Here is a 26,104-nt window from a genome sequence, read left to right on the forward strand (position 1 = left end):
GTCCCAGGGTTCAGTCCTCTGTTTCCCAGGCTCCTCACAGATGGCACATACAGAACATTCCTTTTCCAGACGACTTGCCTTGGTTCCTCTCCAGACGGAGAACCAAACCTCATGGAAGGGCTACACGGAGTCCATTTGGGGACTCTGTTGAAATTCAGGGAGTAGATAAACAGCAGTAAGAGCCGTTACATCTAGGGTGACACCAGTAAGGGAAGCTGAGGCCCAGAGGGGGCATGTGACTTACCTAAGGTTGCACAGCGCACAACTAGAATCACAGAGCACTCCCCAAATCCCTGTGGGTTTCCTCTTTTTGTTTCAGTTTAGCAGACTTAGAAAATGTCAATGTTTACTTACAAATCTAACTATAAATCACTAGATTGTTTTAACCGTTAACAATTAGTTTACAAAAAGAGTACTAATATTGGGAATCATTCTGAGATTGAGTATACTGGTTGGTTCTTGATTAGGTTTAGTTCAAGTTCTTGGACCAAAAACAACCAGTTCTGATCTGCATGGATTCCCACCCCCACCCCCACCCCGTCCGTCCCCAGTCTGGCTGGTTCTGAGGGGGAAGGGGAGGCCCCCCGGGGTAGGGTGAAGTCTACCACCAACCTGGTGGGGAGGCGTGGGAACATGCTGTACGGAGTGAGACCGGGCATTGGAGCAGGGGACTGGCGGATCTGGGCAGGTGAAGTCTCCATCTGTTGTGCGGTCCCCTCATTTTCCCTTCCTGCCGGCGGTTGTGCATCAGCGTCTGGGGTCTTGCCTGTCTTGTCTCCTGGGAGACAGTCAGACGTTAACACTTAATCCCCCAGGCACTGGGATCCTGTCACTGGTAAGGACAGTGAGTGGGGCAGGGGGGTGCCCTGGACCTCGGGTCTTCCTGAAGCTCCTTCCAGGCAGAGGCCCAGCTGTGGGCCCCAGGGAGTCAAAGAACCTGTAAGATGAGAATAGATCCTTACTTCTGATGGGGTTACAGATAGGAGAGAGACCTTCCCTGTGTCTGGGAAGCCGAAGGCAGTTTCCTAGTCCCAGTCCTAGTCCCATCTCTCTCTCCCCACCAGCCACTGGGGTGGAGGGTGGGGTGTGAGGTGCGAGGGGCTGCAGCCATTTTGCCTTGATTATTGGCTGTGATCCCTGTGAAGTCTTTTCTCAGCCCTCCCCTGCTGAGTTTCTTTTGGAAATCTCTGCTCGAGGCTACAGGCTCCCAATTCTCAGGGGCTTGTAGAGGCTCACACCGGGCATCTGAACCGCGGGGGTGGCAAGAGATCACTTGCCCTTATGCCTTGAGTGTCCCTCACTGCTGACAATCGGCGGGGCTCTCAGGTCAGAGTTCAGGCCCTTCAGCCTCTCCCACCTCAGGGTGAACTCTGCCTCAGTAAGGATCCCCTCCTGAGTGTGTGGGGCAGGCTTGGTCCGTTTTGTAGGATGGGTGGAGCTGGCATCGCAGGGCAGAGAAGACGGGCTGAGGCAGGGCTAGAAGCAGGGCAAGTCATGAACATCACTCCCACCCTCCACCCAGCAGGACATCTCAGGCTGGGCAGGAAGTAAGGAGACTGAAGCCCAGTAAATGGCCACTGGGGTGAGGGAGGTACTCTAGCCCCCAGGCCACAGAGGAAGGTTCTGGGGTTTCCTCCCCAGGGCCAGCCCTAGGCAAATGGGGAAAGTTACTCAGTGGCCTCAGCTCTCTTTTCTGCACCCTTCCCACCAGCAACCCTTGGCCGCAGGAGAGGACCCATTAGGGAAGACAGCAAGACGGCAGGAAAAATGCAGGGCGGTGAGGAGCCAAGACACCTGGGGACAAACTACCACCAGACATCTCTCTCTTGGCCTCAATTTTCTTTGTGAAGGAAAGAGTTGGATTCCTGCCCAGTCTACTCCAACTTTCTGTTGTTCTTGCAAAGTGAGACAAGATGTGTACCTCATTTGGCTTAAGTCAAAAGTTTAGTGGCTATCTAACAGCAGGAAGGGGATCAGAACTTGAACCCCAGGTTCAGAATCTCTCCACCCACACTCTGCTCCCTCCCCACCCCTGTCAGATGGCCATAAGGCCTGGGTTGCCTGCAGCAACTATTTGCTGGATTTATCAGTGGAGACGTCTTTCTCCGTGGATGGTCCTAGGACTCGGTTTTCAAGCACTTCCATAACAAAGGAGCACAGGCTGGGAGCTTACACAACAGAAACTCACCTTCTCCTAGTTGCACAGACTGGAGGTCCAAGGTCAGGGTGCTGGCAGGGTTTGTTTCTGCTGAAGCCTGTCTGCCTGGCTTGTAAACAACTACCTTCTGTCCGTGTGTGCACAGAGGGACAGATCTCTGGTGTCTCTTCCTCTTCTTACAAGGATGCCAATCCTGTCGGGTTAGGGTCCCACCCTGATGAGCTCGTTTAATCTTAATCACCTCCTTAAATGCCCTACCCCCAAATACAGTCACAGTGGGGGTTTGGGCTTCAACACCTGACATTGGGGAGGGCAGTTTAGTCCATAATAGTGACCTCTTCACTGTGTCCTCATATGGTTGTCCGTTAGTGTATGTATATCTGTGTCCTAATCTCCTCTTCTTATAAGGACGCCCATCATGTGGATTAGGGCCCACCCACGTGACCTCAGCTTACCTCTTTAAAGATTCTATCACCAAGTAATGCAGTCCCAGTCCAGGGGCAAGGACTTGAACATATGACTTTGGAGGGGACACAGTTCAGCCCGTGACAGACTCCAAGGCAGACATTTCTGGAGTGACTTTCCTGTAAACAGGATGACAGTATGGCAATGTGACTCTGATGGATGAAGCCGGGGAGAGCGAACAGGACATCTGTGGCTGTGCAGGGTGGTTTTGGGGACCCCACGAAGACCGGTCTGGGCTACTCTGCCTGACTTCCAATGTCTCTGTGGTTGAAATCCCGAAAGTCACACTCTCACAGCTCAGGGTCCTCCGTAAAGGGGAACAATGGTGCCCACCTTATCTGCATCACGGAGTCCAAGGCGAGGAGAAACGGGAAAGTGCAACGAGGTGCACCCCTTGGTTGCTCTGTCTGGTTGGGAGAAAAGTGTATCTTTGGGGTCCAAGGATGGGTTTTGTGGCTGCTCAGACCGACTTTTCTCTGCCTTGACCTTGTGAGAGCAGGGCAAGGCCGTTCTTTCCCGTAGAAGAAGGAGTGGGGGGTCTGCACTCTGGGGGAGCCCATTGTGTTGTCTGAAATGCCAGTGCCAGGAACCCCCCACCCCATCCTTTTATTTTAAGCATTTATCTCCCTTGCTTGGAGAGATACTCACTTAAGTCACTCTCATCTTGGTGTGAATTAACTTGACCAATTTTTCTCCTCTGTGACAGGAGAGATTTGAGGAGCATGGAGTCCTGACCTTGTGGGATGAGGGAGGGGCCAAGAATGGGGAGCCAGCTCCGGGTCAGCCCCTGGGCATCCCCGGCAGGGGTGGGAGGAGTCTTGCTGAGCTGTGTGGGAAAGAAAGACCACCTTGATCAAGTGGGTGACTTTCCCAGCGTTTTCTCTGCGGGCAGCCCACAGTCTCATCCGTCTGCTAATTTAGTGACCACTCACTCTTTCATTCACAGAAGTAAACTGAGTACCCGCCATGAGTCCAGCCCTGTGTGGACAAGTCCTTGTCCTAGGAGTTCATGGTCTTGTGAATGAGGCCAAGGGGAAAACCAAACACTAAGTACAAGATGATGACCACATTACAGTGTGCTGAGTGCCACGGTAACAGGTGCTGGTGGAGAAGGGACGGAGGAGGGGCACTGCCCTCTCCCCACGGGAGCAGAGATGGGGAGGGGTCAGGGTGGACTCCCAGAGATGTTGTTTTGTCTGGGTCTTGGAGAACGAGGACTTAGTTGTTGGCAGGGCATGAACAAAAGGAGAGAGGATGGGTTTGACTTAGGATGTGTTGAGAGGGGGTGCCTTAGGGGGGCCTGGAGGGTGGTGACTCGTGAGACAGGAGCCCCATTTCCTCTCCAGGGCTCCCTGAAACTTCGGAGTCTCAGCTGTCCCTGCTCTGACCTCGCTGGCCTGGCGGGGCCTGTTGCTCACAGACAAATGTGGCTTCGGTCTCTGGCTTTGCCCAGTGGAGCTCTCCCCAGGGGCAGCCGAAGCTGGGAGGTCTCACTCAGCTCTGGAGAGGTCCAAGCCGTGTGCATCCAATGGAAGCTGCTGACAGCTGGCAGAGACTCGAGCCCTAACCGGGAAGCCTGCAGAGATGACCCAGTCACCCCATTCAGCCAGTGCCAGCCAACGCCTGCTGTGTGCCTGCCACCGTCTGGGCTGGTTGCTGCAGGGTTACAAGGATGGAAATGGGACCACTGTTCCCCTGGAGCTTACAGTTGGTGGGGAAGGGAGATGAGCCCCAGGGATGCCACTAGCTGGAAAGGGATGGGTGCAGTAAGGTGGGAACGATAACCTCCCAGAGTCCTGGTGCCATCTGCTTCCTGGGGAGTCAGTTAGGCCCCCAAGCCTGTGAGGATGACCATGGATCTGTGCAGGGCCTGGCCCCAAGGGAAGCACTGCCTGGCCACTGTGTTTCTCCCAGCATTCTGACACGGCATCCTCACACTGAGGTGGGCATGCTGGGCTGCCCAGAAAGGGCACGTGCCCAGTGCAGCAGAGGACGCCAGGATCTATGGACCTGGATCTCATCCACCTCCGTCACAGCGAGCCTCGGACACATTTCTCTGCACCCCGCTTTCTTCCCTATAAAAGGGGAGACCCAAGGTAGCTTATTCCCATGATCCTGGCATCTTCATGGGTATCTGTCAGGGAAACAGAGCCACATAGCTCAGGTTTATCTTCCAACTCTGCTGCCTACCACATGTGAGACCTTAGGCAAGTTACTTGACTCCTTTGTGCCTCAGTTTCTTCATCTGTAAGATGGGGCTGTGACAGAACCTGCCTCACAGGTCCTGTTAAGTGAGGCAATGCACATGACCCACATAGGCTGTATGGGGCATAGATCTGCAGAGAGAGGGGCCGTCCTGAAGAACAGCTCCGCTGGAACCACCACACCTCAGGTTGCTCACCCATAGGACGCCACAGCTACCTGCCTGGAGGGGCGACGTGAGGGTTAAAAGTGATGGCATGGGAGATACTTCCAATGAACTGCCTGCCTCAGAAAATGCTCAGCAATTACTCGTGGGCGACCTTGGCAGGGGGATAGTGTGGCCAGCGAGTGGAGGAGGGTCTGGTGCTGGCCAGCTGTATCATTTGCTCTTGCCCTCTCAAATTCTGCAGACTGTGCGGAGGCATGACTTCATGAATTATTCAGCGCTCTCTGTCGAGGGAGGAGACCAGGCTCTCTCTTCCTGTTCTGTGTTCCTGGACGAAGACCGCTTGCTGTATGGACATACCGCTTTCTTCACTTGCGCCTGTAGGGAGTTGAAAGAGAATCCACGAGACACCTTTATCCCCATTTGCTGGATGGAGCGATTGAGGCTCAAGTTGCTGATGTGGTGCTGGCCATCTCGGGGCTGCAGGCACAGGGCGGGCGCTCTCTGCCCTAGGCTTCTAGGAGAGCGTTTGCTGCCTTTTGGCCTTAGGAGCTCCTGGCAGATGAGGTGTCTGGGAGCTTGGGCTTGGGCTGGGGGGTGCCCTGCCTCACGCTGGCTTCAGGTGGGCACCCTGTGTAGGCCCTAGTGGAGGTTGGGAGCTGAGAGCGATGAGCCCTTTGTACCCTCTGGCCAGGCTATGGCCATCTTCAGGGAGAAGTGGAATCCCACCTTCCCCTGCTCTGAAGCGGTTCCTCCCTCTCACCTTTCATACCCTTTGGCCCCAGCCACCTTTTCTTCCAACCACCTACCATGCATGCATCCATGTGCCCACTTATTCATTTATTCTGGGCTGGAGAAGATGGAAAGGTGAGGCCGACCCAGTGTCTGACCTCAGAAAGCTTCTAGTCTTAACACCATGGGTTATTTTTCATTAGAAAGAGCCAGGAGGGGGCCACGTGGGACGGGCCATGGGCTCAGCCTCTGGCACCCTGAGTCAAGTCAGGCTTGAGGGGGAGAGGGGGGCTCGTGGCTGCAGAATTGTTCTCTTGACTGAGATAATGCTCAGGCTTCACCTGGAACCCTCCTTACCCTCCCCCATCTGGTTAGGAGCTTCCGTGTGATCTCAGAGCCCCGTATACTTTGGGAGACAGCATAGTCCACAGGCTCTGGCCCTTGACTCTGCATCCTTGGATGATTTATTTAGTGCCCAGTTGCCTCAGTGTCCTCATGTATAAAGTGGGGTAGCCATAGATGCACTCTGTTCACAAACTCTGGCCCATTTAGAGCATGAAGGGAGTGTCACAGGTGACCGTGCACTTGCCTGTCTCCCTGTTAGATGTGAGGGGAGATTGTGGGGGTGGGGGAGACCAGCGCCTGGCTCCAAGCCCGGCACCTGGGAAGCCTCGCTGCCCTCCATTCAGGTGACTGTCCTGTGAATGGCTATGCCCTCTCAGCTACAAGAATAGGAGGTCAGAGCCCTGGGGAGGAGATTGGGCCCAGGGCTGGCTCTGAGCTTCCAGCTGAGCACTCAGGGCTGCCATGCAGGCCCTGCTTCCCGCTCTGATTGGGCGGGAGAAACACGATCACCCGGTTAGAACTTCAGGAAGGCGGTGAGGAAGAGTCGGAGCGGCGTCTGAAGCAGGTCGGAGGAAGAGCGCACAGGAGCAGAGAGGCAGAGCGAACTGTGCAGTCACCGCACCCCAGTGTGTGTTCTCCACCCCGCCTGGGGCGGGCCGGGGATGGGTGCTGCCGCCTGACCTGGCAGGTGCCCTGAGCCAGACTCTGCTTCACACCCCACCCCCCGCCCCAGGTCACCACAGGGCATGGACAGTGACAGAGTCCACATGTCTGCCCCTTCAAGACTAAAGATTTGGGAGGAAGTAACAGATGACCCCTCAGTTCCTTGCTTTACGGATTGGAGGCTGGGATCAGACAAGAGGGGCAAGGAGTCCCAACCCCCAAGGCAGTCCACAGTAAAGGTGGCCCTGGGGCCCTTGTTTCCTGACTCAAAGCCCAGTGCTCATCTCCGCTCCCTCGTAGCCCCCACAACAAATGGGGTCTCTGTCTGGGAAAGAGGAGCATCAGTGTGAGGCTCACGCAGCAGGACCCTGGCCTGGGTGCGGGGAGAGCCCAGGCCTGCCCTTTGCTGCCCTTTCTTGGGTTTAACTTTCGGAGCCTTCCTGGAGGCTGAGCTGCTCAGGGCGTTGGTGAGCGGGCCCAGCCTTTCATCGCCTGGCGGTGCGTGGTGCGCTCTACGGTGTGAAAACGTCACTGGCCTCCTGGCTGGGACAATGCAAAGTCGACTAGATGCCACTTTCTATTTCTGTTTCTAGCTTGTTTGCCTGGGAAGCTCCAGGAAACAGCACACATGACACGTCTGGCTTCCCAGGTCGGGGATGGGGCCTGAATACAGAGGGGACTTGGGTGAGCGGAGGCTGCACTCCTGGGAGGAAAGCGGCCTGCAGGGTGAGCAAGGCGGGGGGCAGGGCATGGGATGTGCTCTGGGAGCAACAGCCCAAGTCTCGAGGGGTGACCAGTGACCTGGAAAGGTCTCTGGGCAACAGACCAGGCCCTACAAGGCCTGTAGAGTCAGTGTTGTGCCAGGACCTGAGAGCTCATCCGGTCTTACTTGCTCAACCCACCAAGGAGAAAGTATAGTGGGGAAGGCCACTCCCAAGGCCACAGCCAGGACATGGTGGCAGCAGGACAGCCTTGCGGACACGACAGACCCGTCACAGGGATTCCTCAGCGGCTCGCCATTGGCAGTGTTCACTGCTGGACGTTGCTGGGAGGTGGTTTCTGGAGCCTAAATGCTGAACACGAACTATTCGTGGCTCTGATCCTGTGACGGTATCTTCCATCAGGACCGGTGGAGTCTCGGACAGAGGCAGTGGGATTTGGAGGAAGACAGGCACGGAGAACGGCTGGGTTTCCTGTGTGGCTGCAGGGCCGGATGTGCAGTAGGAGCTCAATTATGACTGTTGAGTGTGTGAATACGGTTGGGAGAGGGCTGGACTGCTGTGGCAGAGCACTCGTGAGGGTCTCACAGGGACACGTTTAGGGAACATAGAAAGGATGGGTGGCCCATTGAGAGAATAACCCTCTGGGGCACCTCACCCCCAGGAGGTAGTGTGGGCGGCCAAACCCCTGAACATCCTGGATGCTTCCCTCACCACAGATCCTCCAGGGGCTGGAAAGGAGACGACAGGCGGGTTTAGCCACACCCTGCCCCTGAGGCTTGTGACAAAGGCACAGGGAGGTCTTCCTGATGCCAGGGACCCTTACAGGCCACCGAGCTGGGTAGGCTCACTTTAGTATGTTTATCAAGATTGAAAGTCCCTGGCAAAGTGCTGGTGACTCTGCTTGGGGGCAGTGGGTCCCTCTCAAAGTTACGAGTGACCCTGACTGCCACCAATGCTTCCCTTCATTGAGGAGGAGCCCCCCTCCCTGGTTCTCTGCAGGCTGTGTGGACATGGGTTGCCTTGAATCCTAGGACATCGCCTACCAGGACACAGGCAGGACAATGCCGGTCCCGGAGCCTGCTGTCAGAAGTCTTCAGCTTTAATCTGGGGACAGCAGCATGGCCCTTCCTGTTGTAGGTGTGGCAACGGTCCCAAGTCCAACCAGAAAAGCACAAGGCGGCCCCAGGGATGTGCTTGCCCACCTGGCTGCGAAGAGCTTGGCTGGCTAGAAGTGGAATTTCACACGGGCACGTACTTGCTCAGGACTGGGGACTCAGGCTCAGGCAGAGTGGGGCTTGAGGAAGAGGGAGGGAGGGAGGGGGCAGGGAAGGGGCCCCCATGAGCAACTCTGGGCCGGGGCTCTGGCGCCTCCAGGGGAGAGTGGGCCCAACCCTGAGCCTGGAGAAGAGGAAAGCTTTCTTCACACCTGCCCTGGGAGCTTGGAATATAAATGCCTGGACTTTCCAGAGCTCAAGGATTGTATTAACGAGCTGCCCAATTGGTTCATTCATTTGTGGGACAAACAGCGAATGCCTACCAAGTGCCACACACCCGGTGTGTAAAGGTAAACCAGCGCCCAGAAACTGGGTCTCTGTCCTTCTGGGAGCTTAACATGGGGAAGAAAAAGTATTTCTCCCAAATGTAGGTTTACCAGCGTGTGCCAGTCATTTTGATCAGGGTTTTTGCGGAGTCCCAGCGCAGGGGCAGCAGCCTGGGCCCCCCTGTGCCATGCTGCCGGGCCCCCAAGGCAGGGGCAGGTGGCATGTCTCCCACCCACCTTTGCTCTCCTGAACCTGAGATGTCGAGGGATGCTTAGGCCATCCTGCCACCACAACCCTGGGTCCAGGATGACTGCTGGGTGACACCCACGGCAGCCACCTCCCTTCCCTGAAGCTTTATGGTGCTTCCCCTGCTTTCCCCCCTGGCCCCCTGCAAAGAAATGGCATTTCGTGCCTGCCCTCTCAGATGTGTGCCCCGAGCCCGCCACCACTGCTCAGCTGGTGTCAGGGACGCTGGCGAGAAGGGCTAAAAATAGCTCCGATTTGAAGCGCTGCTCTCTGGGGCCGAGCCAGCAGCTGGCCCTCCACCTTCCTTCACGCTGAAGACATCTCAGCTGGAGTGCGAGGGGGGTGGGGGGAAGGGGTATTTCCAGTGCCCTCCAAGTGATGGAAGGTTCTAGAGTCCATTCTCACACTCAGAAAGAGCCGGGGGCTATATTAGTGCACAATTCCTGCTGTGCCAGGCTCAGGGGCCCCCTTGAACCACCTGTACATTGCATTTCAAGTGGTTGTAAGGGAGTCCGCAGGTGGGACTTGCGGGTGGGCATGCAGGGTACAGTCCCATGAGTGTTTGGGTGCCCGTGATAAGCCACTAGGGCTGAGTGGGCACAGGCAGGTCCTGAGATCTGACGCCCCGTGGGTTTGCTCCTCTCTTCCCGCACTACCCGCAGATGGACGGAAAGCCTGTCCTGTAGTGGTGTTATCCGGCCGTGCTGGTCGGTAAGTTTTCTCTTGTGTCCAACCCAAATCTTTCCTGCTTTCACTGAGCTCCTGTCCCTGTTCTGCTTGTCTTTCTGGGGAACATGGATTTCGTGTATTTGAGGCCAGGGTTGCAGGCATCCCTTAGTCAAATATGACCAGGGGCTAAATTCACTGTAGCACCTTCGAGTGGATGTCTGCCGTGGTGGGCCAGGGGCACCGGGCGTACAGATGCCCCTCCTGGGGCTTAAAATTAAGCTGGAGAGACACCTCTCTCCACGTGTGACTCCAGTACAGGGTGGGCTACCTGAAATGCTGTGAGAATGGAGGGGAGAGTCCTCCAGGGTGGGTAACAGAGGCATGTGACATAGTCAGATAAAATGTGGTTTTCCAATTTGAGCCTTGATTTTCTAATCTGTGAAATGGGGCTCACAGATGGGCTGCAGGGGCAGCAGCCCAGGCTGCCGCATAGAATGGGGGAAGGCGGGCTGCCTAAATGAGGGAAAATGTTAGTGGCTGTTCTAACACCTCACAACTTTGAGAGGGGACCCACTGACTCCAAGTCGGTCATGGGGTTGTTGAAAAGAGTCAAGGAGGTGGGAAGAGGGAAGGAATGAGAGAAAGGTAATGAAGCGGAGGGTGTAGTGTGTGGAGTTAGCAGCACCCTCCCCGGATTTCGGCTCCCTGGTGTGAATCTCAGTAGCTGCATCCTTGGGGGCCCTCTTGCTTCAGCTCCTTCATCTGTAGGCAATTACGTGGCTTTTAGATTAAATGACCTAATACCTGTTGAGTGCTTACCTTGCGCGTGGCACATAGGGAAGAGCCAATAAATGGGCGCTATTACTATATTGAGGAGGCAGTAGAATGGGAGGGTGGCATGGTGGGGGGGAGAGTAATTTGACGTGTGCAGGGAGTGAGGCGTGTGGTGGGGAGCTGGGCCCGGCTCCTACCTGCATGCCCTTGACTCTGTGTCCAGGTGGGAACCCGTGACTGTTCCCTAGGTCCCGGAGCAAGAGCAAGCAGCAGGGGAGGGCACGTGCTGTGGGGCATGGCCAGGGGATGGGGAGCAGGTGTGGGAGGGGGTGGTGGGGAAAGCAGGTGTGGGAGGGGGTGGGTGGACTAGCCACCTGGATGCAGAGCCAGTGGGGAGCAGCCCAGGTTCCTGAATCGAGGTTAACTTTGATCTCCGCACCCAGAAGGTGGGGATGGTGACAAGGGCGACCTGGCAGAGGCTCACAGGCTACTCTCTGACCTTGACTCCCTCACCAGGAGCTCATTACCCTGAGGTCTGGGAAGGGTCTGCAAGAGCTGGAAGGGCTTTTGCTCTGTCCTGTTCTTGCTCCTGCTCCGGGATCCTGGGGAACAGCCATGGGGTTCATACCTGGGCACAGAGTCAAGGGCATGCAGGGAAGAGCTCAGCCTTTTTTGTCTTGACAGCCTCCCTGGGTAGCCCCCGATGACCCGGCTCAGCAGTTCTCAGCACGTGAGAGCCCCAGAGTGGCAAGATTCCCAAACAAGCCCCAGGCAGCCCAGGACCCCAAGACACCTCCCAGCCCAACTTTGGGCCACTGTCTCCTACAGTCACTGCATGACCACCAGCCCCTAGAGCCTCCTAGCCTCGAGACTCGACACACGGAAGGCAACCCCTCCACCCCTAGAAGGAGGGACCAGGTGAGAATGCAGGTCTTACAATGTCACAGCAGCCCTCCACACCTTCACCTTCACCACGCAAGGCAGGATTCCCACGCAAGGCAGGATTCCCACGCAAGCCAGGTGCAGGTGGAGGGAAGCGAACCCCAAGAGAACAGGCCTAGGGCCCTTTGCACGCCCAGGTATCAGTGAGTTCTTTGCTGTTTTGGTGGCAGCCAGCCCAGCTCCGTCCCTGATAGTGGGGGCAGTGAGTCAACTGATTTTGGAAGCCCTGCATCCTCTCACTTTCCCTCTGGCCAGCAATTGCCGTGCTCCTGTTCTCTCTGAGCTGGTTCACAGCTGAGCAGAGCCCAGTGCCTCGATGTGAGTTTGGCTTTTGTTTTGTGTCCTGTGTCTGCTGTGATGACAGTGGATGGTCAGGAGCAGGCAGCCCTGGGGGCCGGGAGGGGAGGCTTGGGCAGGAGGCCACCCCCTCAGTAACCCAGGCTTGGCTATGACACGGTGCCTCTGGATGTCTGTCTAGGTGAGGAGTTAGATGCGTGAAGCGTGTGCATGCATGTGGTTGTTTGTCTGTGTGGGTCTCTCTGCTGTGTAGGACACAGTATGTTGCCATGTGGGTGTGTAAACTTCTTGTGTAGTTAGCATGTACATAGTAGGGATGTGTAGTGTACATGTGTGTCTGTGTGTGGTGTTTGTTCGGCGTGTCTTCCTGTAGGTGGCACGTGTGAATGTGACCGTGTGTATGTGTGTGTGTGTGTGTGTGTCTGAGAGAGAGAGAGTGTGTGCCACACCCCTAGAATAAGAGTAAAGATGCCTTGAGGTGGCCTGGAGGCATGGCTAGTCATATTTAAATCAACAAAAATATAAAGGCATTTTTTAAAGCAGCAAAGAGCCCTTTAGGTGAACAACTGTATTATTAGTTTCAGAGAAAAATATGCCTGACCTTTGAGGTCCGCTTCCCTGGTCTTTCTGTAAAGGGCTGGAGGGGTCAGAGTGCAGCCCCAGCTATCGCTGCCCCCCAGGCCTGAGTACTGGTGGCGGAGCAGCCTGGGCTCAGGGACCACAGCCCAGACTGGCCATCGGGGCCAGAGCGCTGCTGACAAGACCCAGCCCCGTGGGGAGGGCAGGAGCTGTGTTGTGTGGCTTTGCTTTGCTCAGTCTCGGGGACAGTGTCTGCAGATGAGCACACGGAGGGAAAGTCCGAGGTCCCAGTGGAACCCTGCCTGCCCGCTGCCTCCCCAGGGCCTGCCCCGCACTGTGGTTGCAGGTGAAGCACAGGATCTGCCACAGCCTCCAGCCAGCACATGCCCCGCAGGTTTCTAGAGGCTTCCAGGGGTTGGCTCCCCTCCCTGACTGGCATGTGGCCTCTGGAGGGGCAGCCTTCCACAGTGACACCGCTGGCCCTGCACCAAGAGATGTGCACGCAGGACAGGCAGGCAGGCCTGGCGTGTTCGGTAACAGAGCCAGCTGGCAAGGCCGCTGTACCCACTGCTCCCTGTCTCAGGTTCCTCCCTCCCTCCTAGGGGAAGCTTGAAGGGCCAAGGCCAAATTGGGGTCTGATGCGCCCTCAGAGGTGACCACCACTCCCTGGTGGGAGAGAAGAGCTCACAGAGTTGGGTTCTAAAAGAAGCCACCAACTAGGTGAGCGGTGAGACCTGGGGATTACTACGACCACCCTGCTCAAGCTGGCTCCCTAAGCAGACAGTAAGACCCCTGGCCCCCACCCCAGCAGTCCCCCTTAATAGTCTTGACCCATAGGGCCCTCTGGGATTGGGCTGTGGGGCCAGTACTGCCTTAAAACCTGTAGCTCCTGCCCATCCATTTCCTGTCCAGGCTCACTCGGCCCAGGGGTGAGTCAGTGCCCCACAGCCATTCCTCACGTCCCACGCTGGAGCCTCATCACCAGAGTCTTCTCCACAGTGGCTAGTCCTGGGGGCCAGGCCCACGGGGACTGCAATCAGGGGAGAAGGAGCAGGAAAGGGTGGCCGGCGAGAAGTCTTGTCACTTTATGGCCCAGTCTCTTCCTGTCTTCCTTCTTGCCGAGTTGGCAATTTGGAGAGTTCTGGATGTATTCTGGATACCAATTCTTTGTCAGATGTGTGATTTGCTAATATTTTCTCCTAGTCTGTAGCGTGTTTGTTACAAAGATTTTTCTCCTATGCTTTCTTCTAAAAGTTTTATAGTTACACATTTTAATCTGTGCTATGTTTTAAATTAGCCTGTGAATGACTAATTGTTCCCCCAGCATTTGTTGAAAAAAACACCTTTTCTCCATCGAATTATCTTTGCACTTTGTTAGAAATCTGTTGACCGTGTGTGTGGTTCTGTTTCTAGACTCTGTATTCTGTTCCATTGATCTGTGTTTCTCTGTTTTTTTTTGCCACACTGTCTTAATCAATGTAGCTTTATAGTATGTTCTAAAATCTCATAGTGAGTTCTTTAAATTCACTGGGACCTTTTTTCCAGATTGTTTGGCTGTTCTAGTTTCTTTGCCTTCCCATATAAATTTTAGAATCTGCTTGTCTGTATATGAAAAAAAAAGTCCTGCTGGGTCTTTATTGAAATTGTGTTAAGTCCATTGATCCACTTGGGGAGAATGGTCATTATATCGTCACTATATTGAGTTATTCCATCCATGAACATGACACGTCTCTCTATCACTTAGATTCTATTTGGTGTCTTTTATTAGTGTTTTATAGCTTTAAAGTATAAATCTTGCACATTTTATTAATTCCTAAACATACTTTGGTGCTACCAATTTAAATCTTATGTGTTTTATTATTTTAAAAGATTTTATTTATTTACTTTTAGAGAGAGGGGAAGGAAGGGGAGAAGGAGAGAAACATCGATGTGTGGTTGTTTCTCGCGCGCCCCAACTGGGGACCTGGCCCACAACCCCGGGCATGTGCCCTGACTGGGAATCCAACTGGCGACCTTTTGGTTTGCAGGCCAGCACTCAGTCCACTGAGCCACACCAGCCAGGGCAAATCTTATGTGTTTCTGAAATTTTAACTTTTAATTGTTCATTAGTAGTCTATAGAAATTAATTTTATATGCTGACCATGTGTCATGGGACTTTGCTAAACCTACTAATTGGTTCTATAAGCTTTTCTGTGTATTCCTTGGGATTTTCTACTTAGACAATCACGTCATTTACAAATTAGGGACAGTTTTACTTCTTTCTTTGCAATCTGTGTACACTTCCTTTTTCTTAGCCTATCTCACTCTGGCACTTCCAGTGTGGTGTGGTGTGAGGTAGGTGCGGTGAGAGCAGACCTCATCACCTTGTTCCCGATCCTGAGAGGGAAGATTTCGGTCTTTTGTTACCAATTACAATATTAACGATAGGTTTTTGTGGATGCTCTTTCTCTATGTCAAGTGAAAAAAGTTCTCTCTAGTCTTAGTTTCCTGAGAGGTTTTTAAAGTCATGAATGGATGTTGAATTCTGTAAAATGCACACTTTCTGCATCAGTTAATGTGATGTGTGATCTTTCCTATTAATATTATTGATTATGTTGAATATCAAACCCACTTTACCCCCCAAATAAACCCTATGCTGAAATGCCCCTTCTGTATGTCATTGGGTTTGATGTGTTAACATTTTGTTGAAGCTGCTTTACATCTGTGTTTATGAGGGGCACTGTCTGTAGTTTTATTTTCTTATATGGCATCTGTCTAGTTCTGATATCAAAGTAATGCTGGCCTCATAAAATGAGTGGTGAAGTGTTCTTTCCTCTTTTATTTTTCTGGGGAAAAAGTGTATAGAATTGGTGCTACTCTGACTTCACGTGTTTGGTAGGTGTTACTATTTTTCTTAAGGAGGATTCTCTGAGCTTCAGGCCCACATCCTGGACTGAGCCCTGTTTGGGGCTTTAAGTGTGGTTAGATCTCAACAATGAGCATTTTCAAAACGCTGTTTCTGAGAACATTGTAAGAGGCAGCAGGGCACCATAGGCCCACAGCAGCAAACCGACTCAGCCCACCCCCCCTGCAGAAATCACTTGTTTCCCATCCCAACCAGCATCAGGCAGAGCTACTGCTGATTCCCGGGGGGGCAACTCAGTTTGGGCAAGACCTCCCTGATTTGCCTGAACGTGTGCCCAGAGAGCTAGAGAGTTCTGAGGCAGGTACAAGGAGTTTTGAACAATTCCATGGTTTGCAGATTGGGGTAAAGGGCAGAGGCAGAAAACACCTCGGGGGGGGGGGCAGAAATAGCTGTCATCTGGCTTCTGGTCTCCCAGATATGCTCATGGTATGTCATTTGAGCCCCCTCATGCCCCTGCGACCCTCCAGGAGGGCACGATTGCACACATTCATCCATTCAACATGCCCTGGGGTCTTCCTCTGGGCCAGGATGGTAGATGAGGTCTTCGATCTGGTAGATGAGGGACTGGGGCTCAGAGTGGTTAGAGGTGTTTCCCAGGTAGCACAGCCACTGACAGCACTGGACTAGAGCCCGGGTATTTTGGGTGGACCGTGCTTTTCCACTGTACCACACTCAGAGGCAAAGAGACACGTGGTCCACCTCCGAGAGGCCTGTGGGAGGGGTGGAGAGCACTGGTCCCTGTGCTGGACTGTGAGGCTGGAAGCCCTGCTCAACCCCTGAGCTGGGTAGGTTCAGGCCCAGTTCCTAACCTCGGTGATTTAGTTGCCCTCTGTAAAATGAGGGCGATATTGCGTCAGCCCCGACAGGTTGTTGCAAGGACTAAATGAGTTAATAAATACGACATGCTCAGAGCTGCGCCTGGCACCTGTGAGCACACACCACATACAAACTCTATATTTGTAAACATGCTAGACTATGCTGTGGTTCTGCAGAGCCCCCCACTTAAAGAAGGAGGGAGTTACAAAGCCACTGTGGAAGCTTGGAGATCCTCGAGTCTGCCCCCACTCCTCCCAGATGGGCGAATAGTGCAGGCCCAGCCTCAGGAGGGACTTGCCCAAGGTCGTGCTGAGGGACCGCAGACCAGCTTTGCTGAGTCCTCGCTCCATGAGGACGCGCTGACTCTCAGCTTTGAGACCCATGCATTTCATGATGTGATGCTCTTAAGAGAGACGGTGTGACAGGTGGTGACGCGAGATGTGGGAACAAATCCAAGAGAGTTGAGTGTCTTTCCTTCTGGACCACTTTCCTTGTGGCTGTGAGCTTTTCGGAACCTGCCAGGGAGGAAGGTTGATGGTTTGGGGGAGCAGCAGCCCACCTTGTGTCACCTTGTGTCCCTCCCATAGGGACTCAACACATCTGGGCCCCCAACCTCCTGCCCTGCAAGGCATCTGCGAAGCAAGGTGGTGCTGGGCCTCGGGAGGCTGCTTGCTGAGGATGAGATCACCTCCAGAGCTCCTTCCTGTGTGGCTTAGGGTCGGGCGCCACCTTGTGGCCATGGGCTAAGGCTGTCTTTGCAGAGGGGCTGTAGTCTTAGCTTAGGCAGCTGGCTGAGTGTCCCAGAGGTCACTTAGACGCACTCTGAGTTTCACACACACCCCTCGGTTGTGTTTCTATTGGGGACCCCAGGACTTAGGAGGAGAAGATGAGTTTTCAGGAGCTAAAAGGGCAGACCAGGTAGAAGGCAGTTGATCAGGAAATCCTGGGCTGGACTCCAGGGTGGGAGGCTGTGTGAGCTGCTGTTGTAGAGGGTGTGTTTTCCAGATTTGGTTTCAGATTTGAGCCTGGTGCACTCTGGGCTCCCAGCATCCGTTCGTTTATCAGCACCAGGGGGAGAGGCTCTGGCTTTGCCCACTCCCACCTTTATTTATTCCCATACACTGGGATGCTCGCACAGAGAATATTTGAGGTTTATGTCTCTGCTACACATTGCAGTTGAATCAGCATGTTCTGGGCTCATTGCCTTCCATTGCCCTGGCCCTGATGGGCAGAGGGGTTTGTGGTTTGGGGAAATGGGGGCTGGTGGGGCAGGTCAAGTGCTCCTTTCCCCCTGGGGAAGGGCAGACCTGGGTCAATCTGAGTGGTGGTGTTACTCGGCCTGGGACCTGCGTGCAGAGGCTTGACTGCCCACAAGCATTTCTCCACCTGGATCCACCTCGTGAGGCCAGGAGAAGAAGAGCGTGTGGTCTGAGAGCACCCCTGCAAGAGTATGGACGTTTGTGGTCTTGTCCCTGTGGGAGTCTGGGGCCCACGGCATTGTGTGTCTCAGGTGCCTGTGGAGGTAGAGTTGAGTGTTGGATCATGGACACCACATTCAACCTGTGAGGCCACTGAGCACATGGCTCAGCTGGGCACACGGCTGTTCCGGGCACCAGTGCAGAACTTTCTGACTCACAGCCCTGCCTCTGCCCCTCAGCCAGCACTCCCCTGTCCCCCACAGCTCTGCCTTCCCAAGCCACTGCTGGGTCTGCTCCATCCGACCCTTCCCCCCATCCTGATTCAGTCTGGCCTACCCAATCCCTCCCAAACTCCTCATGACCTATCTCCTTATAATGTGCCCCTCCCTGTGCAGGTTTATTGTGGCCGTCGTCTCTTCCAGGTGGCCCTCTCCTTCAGGCCCTCAAATTTTGACTCTGCTTTCCTCTCCTTCCTCACTTTCTCTTTCCTTCCCATCTTTCTCTCTCTGTTTCTTTCTGCGTCCCTTCTCTGTGTGTGTGTGTGCCTGTCTCTGTTTCCCTGTGTATCTCCCTCTCAGTCTCTCTCTCTCAGTGACCCTGTGGCTTTACACATAAAGCACAATACCTCCTTGCCCTTTTCTGAGCTTCTTCCCTGGTCCCTTGACTTTGGGAACTTATAGACTGAGGCCGAGAGAGAGGCCAGACTCATGGGAAATGCCACGGCTAGTAAGTGACAGAGCCTGGAACAGAACGGGAATTCGGTGCTTCATTTCACTTCCAAACCTCAGTTTCCCTTTGTGTTACATGACGATAATTAGCCTGCCCCACAAGGCCTGGCAGAGACTCCAGGAGGTGATGGGCCCGGGTCTCCTGCCCTCCCCCACTCCCCTCCCCTACTGCTCTGCCTCCTGCCCTGTGCCTGTGCCTGGGCTTCCTGCCTTCCTGCCTTTGGTCCCTGGCAGGACTGTTTCTCTGCTCACTCCTGGGAATGTGTCTGCAGCGAAATGAGGTGTCTGCCCCAGCTCCTCCGCACAGGCCCTTTCAGAGAGGCAGCTCCTCCCACAGGCCCTTCGAAGCCCAGAGAGACAGCCTCAGCCCCATCCGTTGGGTGTTGGATGGGTGTGCACAGTGGCCTGTGTGTTGGGTTTAGGTCCCAGGCAAGGGTTTGCAGGTTGCCTTGTGTCCCAAGCACACCCCAGGGGACCCTGGAGCAGCTGCCATCTGTGGGGGCCAGTCTGCGATTAGCGCTCTGGTGGGAGCCCCACCATTTAGGAAATGGAGAAGAGCAACACTCTGCAGGTTGAAATTATTTTACAGATGTATGTTTTGGCGTCTTTGCTTCTAAAGCTTGGGCTCCTGTAACATCAGTGCAAGGTTCTTGGGCAGTGCCCCGTCTCGCATTGCTCCAAGGGAAAGGCAGGGCCCCTCTCTGAGACCTGCTCTGTGATCCCTCCCAGAAGTTCGCTGCAGATGTAGAGTCGTTCTACCCAGGCTCCTCAGTCCTGAAAGGCAGGTGTCTTCCTTCTACAGCCATAGGCACTGGGGACACGGCATGAACAACAGACAGGCTCATGTGCTCCATGGGAGACAGAAAAGACATGAAAAAGTGGGGAGAAAGAATGGGAAGTGAGGGGCAGTCAGGGTCCCGTGAGCCAAGGGGGGCGGTGGGGATTTGATTGTAAGCATTATGGGAAGCCATGGGGTGGATGAAAACAGGGGTTGACATGGTTGCATTTATGATTTTCAAACAGCACCTTGGCTGCTGTGTGCAGAGCGGGTGGTTCTGGAGCCCTAGTGGGTGCTGGGGGACCAACGTGGAGGCTTCTGCTTTGATCTGGGGCAGGAGGGGTAGTGGCAGGGACCAGGCTGGTGGTGGTGATGGGACAGAGAGAAGGGACCACCCAGCAGCCCCAGGTGGACAGGTGACAATGCTTGAAGGCAGTGGGGATGACACAGGGTGTCGGCCTCTACAATTCAGGCTCGGCATCGTAGAAGGCACAATGATTGCGTTCCCTGGGATGGTCAGGGACGCACGTGTGGGTCTATCCTGTTGGCTGTGGCCCCTGGTTTATGGTTCATGTACTTGATCCTAACTGAGCCACACAACCAAGCCTTCTGAACGTGTCTTTTCCCTGGCGCCACCGGCTCCGCTGGCCCTGGCCAGCCTCAGAGACTGCAGGCCGACTTAGTACTTTGAATCCTCCCCTTGAATGGGGCTTGGAGACAGCTTGCAAGAGTTCAGGTAAAAGGAGGCATGGAGTTTTCTTACTGGACACAAGACGTGTGCCCACCACTGGCTGCCTCCCTAATCTCCCCCACACCCAACTCTGTGATGCTGTGATTCTTTTCTCCATGTGAAAGAGTAACAAGGACATGGAGTTGGAGTAATTAGTGCAAGGTCCCATTAGCAAACGACAAAGCTGGGATTTGAACCCGGAGCCCATGTACCCCACCTGAAGCTGTTTCCTTTGCCCCTGGTCCTCCCTGGTGGAGCAGGCTCAGTGCACTTGTGTGACGGCGTCCTGGGCCAGACCTGCTCCAAGGCTCAGGGTAGACTGTGTCTCCCTTGTATTGAGGGGTGCATGAGCTTTGATGTACAATGGCCTGGGGCCAGCTTCTGGTTGCTCCACTGTCCAACTGTGGACCCCTTGCTGTTCCCCATCTGCCCCAAATGGGAACTGCACCTGCCTATCGCCTGGGATGCAGCCAGCCACAGTATTTAGTAGAAGCTCCACAAATGCTACCCCAGAGCCCTACCCTCATGTCTGTATCTGTGTCCATGGCTGGGAGGACCCCTCAGAGCAGAGGAGAAGACTCCAGCATAGGTGGCTGTGGTTTGGGGGGGCAACATGGCCCTCCCAGAGCCCCCGCCCCCACCCACGCTCTCTGTTCTGCTCCGTCCCTCTCGGCAGGTATATCCGCACCATGTACCTGGGGATCCAGAGCCAGCGGCGGAAGGAACACCAGCGACGCTTCTACTGGGCTATGATGTACGAATATGCAGACGTCAACATGTTGCGCCTCCTCGAGACCTTCCTGGAGAGCGCCCCCCAACTGGTGCTACAGCTCTGCATAATGATCCAGAAGAACAGCGCCGAGACGCTGCCCTGTGAGTGCCCCGCCCCCAGGAGCCCGGGGGAGTGACCTTCCTGTGGGCAGGGACAGGCCGCCCATCCCATCTGGGGACCACCTGGTGCCCGCTGCCTTCCGCACACTCAGTACCCAGCATCCTCTGTGGGTGTTGCCCATGCCGACCCCCGGTGCTCAGGATGCCCAGGCTCCTGCGAAGTGCTGACCTGGCTCTCACACCAAGAGGGCGTGAGTGGCACAGACATTTCCTGGACCCCTGGTGCAAATGTGCTCACTGCCCACAGCCACTTTGTTTGACTGAGTGGAGCGGAGCCAGAGTCTCAGGTGTCCCTGGGAACAGCAGCTCACAGGGACCTGGTCTCCCACTTCGGGGGAGGGACCAGCCCCTTCCCTTTGGTGCTGGCCTGAGCTGAGGCGTTAGCACATGTGCAGGGTGGGGAAGGTGGCCTAGAGATAGCATGTGGCGAACAGACTAAAGTGTGGTCCACAGCAGTTTCAGACATGTTTAAGCATGGCTCTGGCTTCAGATCAAAGCTTATGTAGACACTCCATTTATATAACAGGCTCAAGGAGCTGTTCTAGTTATACTGGGGGAGGGTCCAGAGCCTAGCACACTCGACCCACTGGCCTTGTACCCCATCCTGGACCCTGTGGCCCTCTGGCCATTTGGCTGCCCAAGAAGGCCTCATGAGGTTAGACTTCACTGGGCAAGGCAGAGTCCCATACCTGGTCACCGATGGTCAGAACAGCCCTGTTCTGCCAGCCTTGAGGGAGCCCTCAAGGGCCCGGGTGGCAGAGTGAGGTGCCCAGTGACAGGCGTCCTTCCTGCTCATGAAGCCGCCACATGCAGCCGCCCTCAGACCCCACCGGCTGCAGCTTCTCGGCCAGAGAAACCTGCCCCAGGGGCCACGTGTCCTGGGGGCTGCAGAGGGCTCCTGTCTCCCCCACCTGGGTCCTCCTTTTCCCCGCCCTATTGCGGTTTGAGACCCCCATCTAAACTGCCCTTTGCAGTTTTAGTTTCAAATCTCCCACCCCACCACGTGGCTCAGGCTGCCACATTGTCCGTCCGACCTTTGGCCACATCCCAGCACCCCAAAGAGTGCAGGGGTCAAGCTCCCAATGGGACACTGGGGTCCCGGGCCCTGCTTATCACCAGCTGTGGCTTCGGCCGTTGCCCTTTCCCTTTTCGGGGCCTCCTGTCCTCTTTGGTGTCATGGGGAGGTGAGGCTGACCCTTGATTTTTAGGAGAATGCAGTGACATGATGCACGTAGATCACTTTGTAAACTGTCAAGCAAGAGCTGCTGGGGAGATCGCCCACCGCCACCCCTCTTTGGCCCTGGGGGTCATCCCAGCGCCAGCCTTTTTGCTGAGCGTGTCCATTCCATGATGGTTTCTCAGATTATAAACACAGAGATGACAGCCCTGATGTGAAATCCCTGGGGAGGGAACTCAAGGGGCAGCCGACATGGCTTCCTCTTGACCTGGGAGCCCAGAGGGGTCAAGGTCAGTGAAGGCGAAGAGGCTGCTTGCGTGTGTGCTGCCAGCAGCAGGCACTGGGAGGGAGAGCTGCAGTGACAGGGGTCGTGCACTCCGGAGAAGCCCCCCAGCCCTTCCCCCCTCACACCCCTCTCTTTGTACGCAGCTCGCAGTTTGGGTGAGCATTTTCTCACATTGGTGTGCTGTGTGGAACAGGTGTTTCTCAACATAGGTGTTCGTGGTTAAATACATTTGGGAGCTGCTGGGCGAAACTAGGGTCGACGGCAGTCTTTGCTGTTGGTTGTAAATCCCCAAGACGAGGTTGGGGTCTGTGGCAGTAACAGGGTTGATGGGAAGGAAGGGGACCTGCTGTCCCCAAGCCCAGGGGCACCCGGTCTGCTCCTCACTGTATCGTTTGTTATGATAATAGATGCCTTCCCTCTCTTTTCCCTGTAAAAAGTTGCATGACATGAATGCACTTTAAAGAAAACCAGTTTAAGTATTAGAAATTGGAGGAGGGGAGAGAAAGTCTGTGGACTTGGAGGGGACCAGATGGAAGGGCTCTCCAGTCACGTGAGAGCGGGGAGTGTGGGGGGCAAATTGGAAGGAGGGGCCAGCTCCCGCCCTGCTACTGGANCTCTCTTTGTACGCAGCTCGCAGTTTGGGTGAGCATTTTCTCACATTGGTGTGCTGTGTGGAACAGGTGTTTCTCAACATAGGTGTTCGTGGTTAAATACATTTGGGAGCTGCTGGGCGAAACTAGGGTCGACGGCAGTCTTTGCTGTTGGTTGTAAATCCCCAAGACGAGGTTGGGGTCTGTGGCAGTAACAGGGTTGATGGGAAGGAAGGAGACCTGCTGTCCCCAAGCCCAGGGGCACCCGGTCTGCTCCTCACTGTATCGTTTGTTATGATAATAGATGCCGTCCCTCTCTTTTCCCTGTAAAAAGTTGCATGACATGAATGCACTTTAAAGAAAATCAGTTTAAGTATTAGAAATTGGAGGAGGGGAGAGAAAGTCTGTGGACTTGGAGGGGACCAGATGGAAGGGCTCTCCAGTCACGTGAGAGCGGGGAGTGTCGGGGGCAAATTGGAAGGAGGGGCCAGCTCCCGCCCTGCTACTGGACAGCTGTGGGACTTGGGGCAGTGGCCAAGCCTTTCTGTTCCTTCATTTTCTCCTTTCTGAAGTGAGGATAATGTTAGTCTAACCTACTTCAAAGGGTTGTTATGAGCATGTCATGATGTGACACGTGTCGGGGGCCTTGTACAACATCTGGCTGTTTCGTCAGTGGTGGTTGTAGTGATGGTAGAGCTTTCGTTGTCAATCTGCCTTCTGCATTGGACGGCAAGCTTTGCTAGTGAGGTCCATGACGGACTGGCCTTGCTTGGGCTGGCCTTTGGCTGACCACTGTATGCCGTTAATGCTAATAGATGGGTAGAAAGGTCGCAGTCACTTTAGCAGGGACGCTTCCCATTGATCTCGCCCAAGGCCAGCCTCTCCCACTCTGGCCATCTGTCCACTTTCTAATCCTCACTCGCCGCTGGGTTAACAGGAGTCAGCCTGGGTGGGGGGGGGGTTGTATTCCATTTCCCCATAAATTCAGACTCAAGTGAAAATTATAACGAGTCATAATAACCCATACAAGTATTATGCGAGTCATTTGGGCACTTCACAGGGTCTTCCTTAAATCTGATGTCTGGATATTTTCAGTAGAGATAAACACAGAGCTCTAGGAGAACGTGTGTGGCTGCACCATTCACACTGGTAGTGAGCCACGGGTCTGCTGGAAGCCCCGCCAGCACCCTGGGCTGCGACAGGGTTTGGAATGCAGTCCAGAAGAGTGGAAAGTCAGGCTGAGTTGCACGCAAGTGCCACCGTGGCCATTTACTGACTTTATGACACAGGGCAAGTTAATTTCCCCACAGGGTGTCTTCGTGTGTAAAGTGGGTGTAATACTACCTTCGGAATTGTTTCGGAGGTCTTGTGAGCTGCATGTCTGCCTCTCTGGCACCTTGCCTGGCGTATTATGAGTGTTTGGTACAGTCTGCCATTCCACAGAGATGCATTAAATTAGGCGCCCTATCATGGGATGGGGGCAACAGGGAGCATAACAGACTCGGTCCATGCCCTTGGGTATCTCCTGTCTCTGGAGAGACAGATGAAACAATTAGATACAACAGGTGGTAAGTGCTTTGGAGCAAGCAAATATGGTACTGTGACCAAAGTCCACAGGATGGGGGCTGGGCAGAGGCTGCTTTGGGCAAGGAGGGCAGAGGAAGCCTCTCCAGACAACTGACATTTAGGTTTCCTGTAAATGAGAAGGAGCCAACTCTAGGAAGAGCACAAACAGGCTTCCAGGCAAAGGGGATAGCACATACGAAGGTCCTGGGGTAAGGAAAGCCTGGCTTCTTCCAGAAAGTGTCAGGACCCCCAGTACAGCTGGAGGCTGGCAGTGGGGGCGGGGTTGGGGAGGAGAGGGACGGCAGGAGCCCGAGCAGTCAGGGCGTGCTGGGCCCTGTGAGGAGCTCCAGTTTGTACTAAGTGCAATGGGAAGGTTTATGAAGGAAAGCTATACAGTCCGATTCCCCTTTAAAGAAAAATCCCTTTCTTGCTGTGCAGGGTGAGCAGGGGCTGAGCCAGGAGTCCCAGCTTAGCAGCAGCTGGGGAAGTCTGGGCGTGAGATGATGGGACTGAGTGTTTTGGGGAGATGGTGCCGAGTGTGCCGATCCGAATGGTGCTCTGGAGGGTGAATCAACCGGACGTAGCAGGGCTTCTATGGGCGAGAGGAGGAGGGAGGTCTACCTGGCTGTGTTGAGATGGAGGAGGGGGAACCAGAGCGGGGAGCAGATCGAGAGTTAATAGCTGTCACCGGTCCTCACTTTTGGGTTTTCTGATGCTTCCACGGGAACATCGGCAGGGGCGGGCGTGGGGTGCCCTCTGCTGCACCTCCACGGCACCCAAGTCTGCCTCTTTTGCTCAAGCCCACATTGGAGGAGTTGCTCTGCTTATGGGCTCTGATGACCACCTTCCCCTGGTGTCTCATTACTGCCATTTGTCAGACACCTGCCGTGGGCCAGACACCGGGTCAGGACTGAGTTGGCAAAGACACCCCCTTTAGGAGTTTATGGTCCGGAGCAATGCATTTGAATGTTTTGATGGATAAATGAACACAGGAGGGAGTGACTGTTTCTGGGGTTGTGATGGAGGGGGTAGCATTTGATCTGGGTTTTGTCAGATCCATAGGAACGCTCCTGAAAGAGAAGGTCGGGCGGTCCTTCTGGGCAGAGGAACCGCGGGTGCTGAGGGACAGAGGCCCGAGAGAGTCTGGCATGGGCAGGAGTGAGTGGTCCGAGGTGCCTAGAGCATGGGGTGTATTGCAGTGAGTGTGGGTGTATTGCAGTGGGGTGTATTGCAGTGAGTGTATTGCAGTGTATTGAGTGAATGGGGTGTATTGCAGTGAGTGTATTGCAGGAGTGAGTGGTCCGAGGTGCCTAGAGCATGGGGTGTATTGCAGTGAGTGTGGGTNTCCGAATGGTGCTCTGGAGGGTGAATCAACCGGACGTAGCAGGGCTTCTATGGGCGAGAGGAGGAGGGAGGTCTACCTGGCTGTGTTGAGATGGAGGAGGGGGAACCAGCACGGGGAGCAGATGGAGAGTTAATAGCTGTCACCGGTCCTCACTTTTGGGTTTTCTGATGCTTCCACGGGAACATCGGCAGGGGCGGGCGTGGGGTGCCCTCTGCTGCACCTCCACGGCACCCAAGTCTGCCTCTTTTGCTCAAGCCCATATTGGAGGAGTTGCTCTGCTTATGGGCTCTGATGACCACCTTCCCCTGGTGTCTCGTTACTGCCATTTGTCAGACACCTGCTGTGGGCCAGACACCGGGTCAGGACTAAGTTG

At 54.7% G+C, this 26,104-nt stretch overlaps 1 protein-coding gene across 1 annotated transcript in view; it reads left to right on the forward strand.

Moving 5' to 3' along the window:
• Positions 1-26,104, forward strand: part of LOC118984622 (XK-related protein 6-like) — a 70,765-nt gene that overhangs the window by 27,065 nt on the left and 17,596 nt on the right. The window contains exons 2-3 of the mRNA XM_037042758.1: positions 5,236-5,339; positions 20,553-20,749. Of these exons, the coding sequence (XP_036898653.1) occupies positions 5,236-5,339; positions 20,553-20,749 (301 nt within the window). The remainder of the gene's footprint in view (positions 1-5,235; positions 5,340-20,552; positions 20,750-26,104) is intronic.

This window comes from Sturnira hondurensis, unplaced genomic scaffold, assembly GCF_014824575.4.
Source record: "Sturnira hondurensis isolate 20B ecotype Veracruz unplaced genomic scaffold, ASM1482457v3 Scaffold0003693, whole genome shotgun sequence".
Taxonomy (NCBI): domain Eukaryota; kingdom Metazoa; phylum Chordata; class Mammalia; order Chiroptera; family Phyllostomidae; genus Sturnira; species Sturnira hondurensis.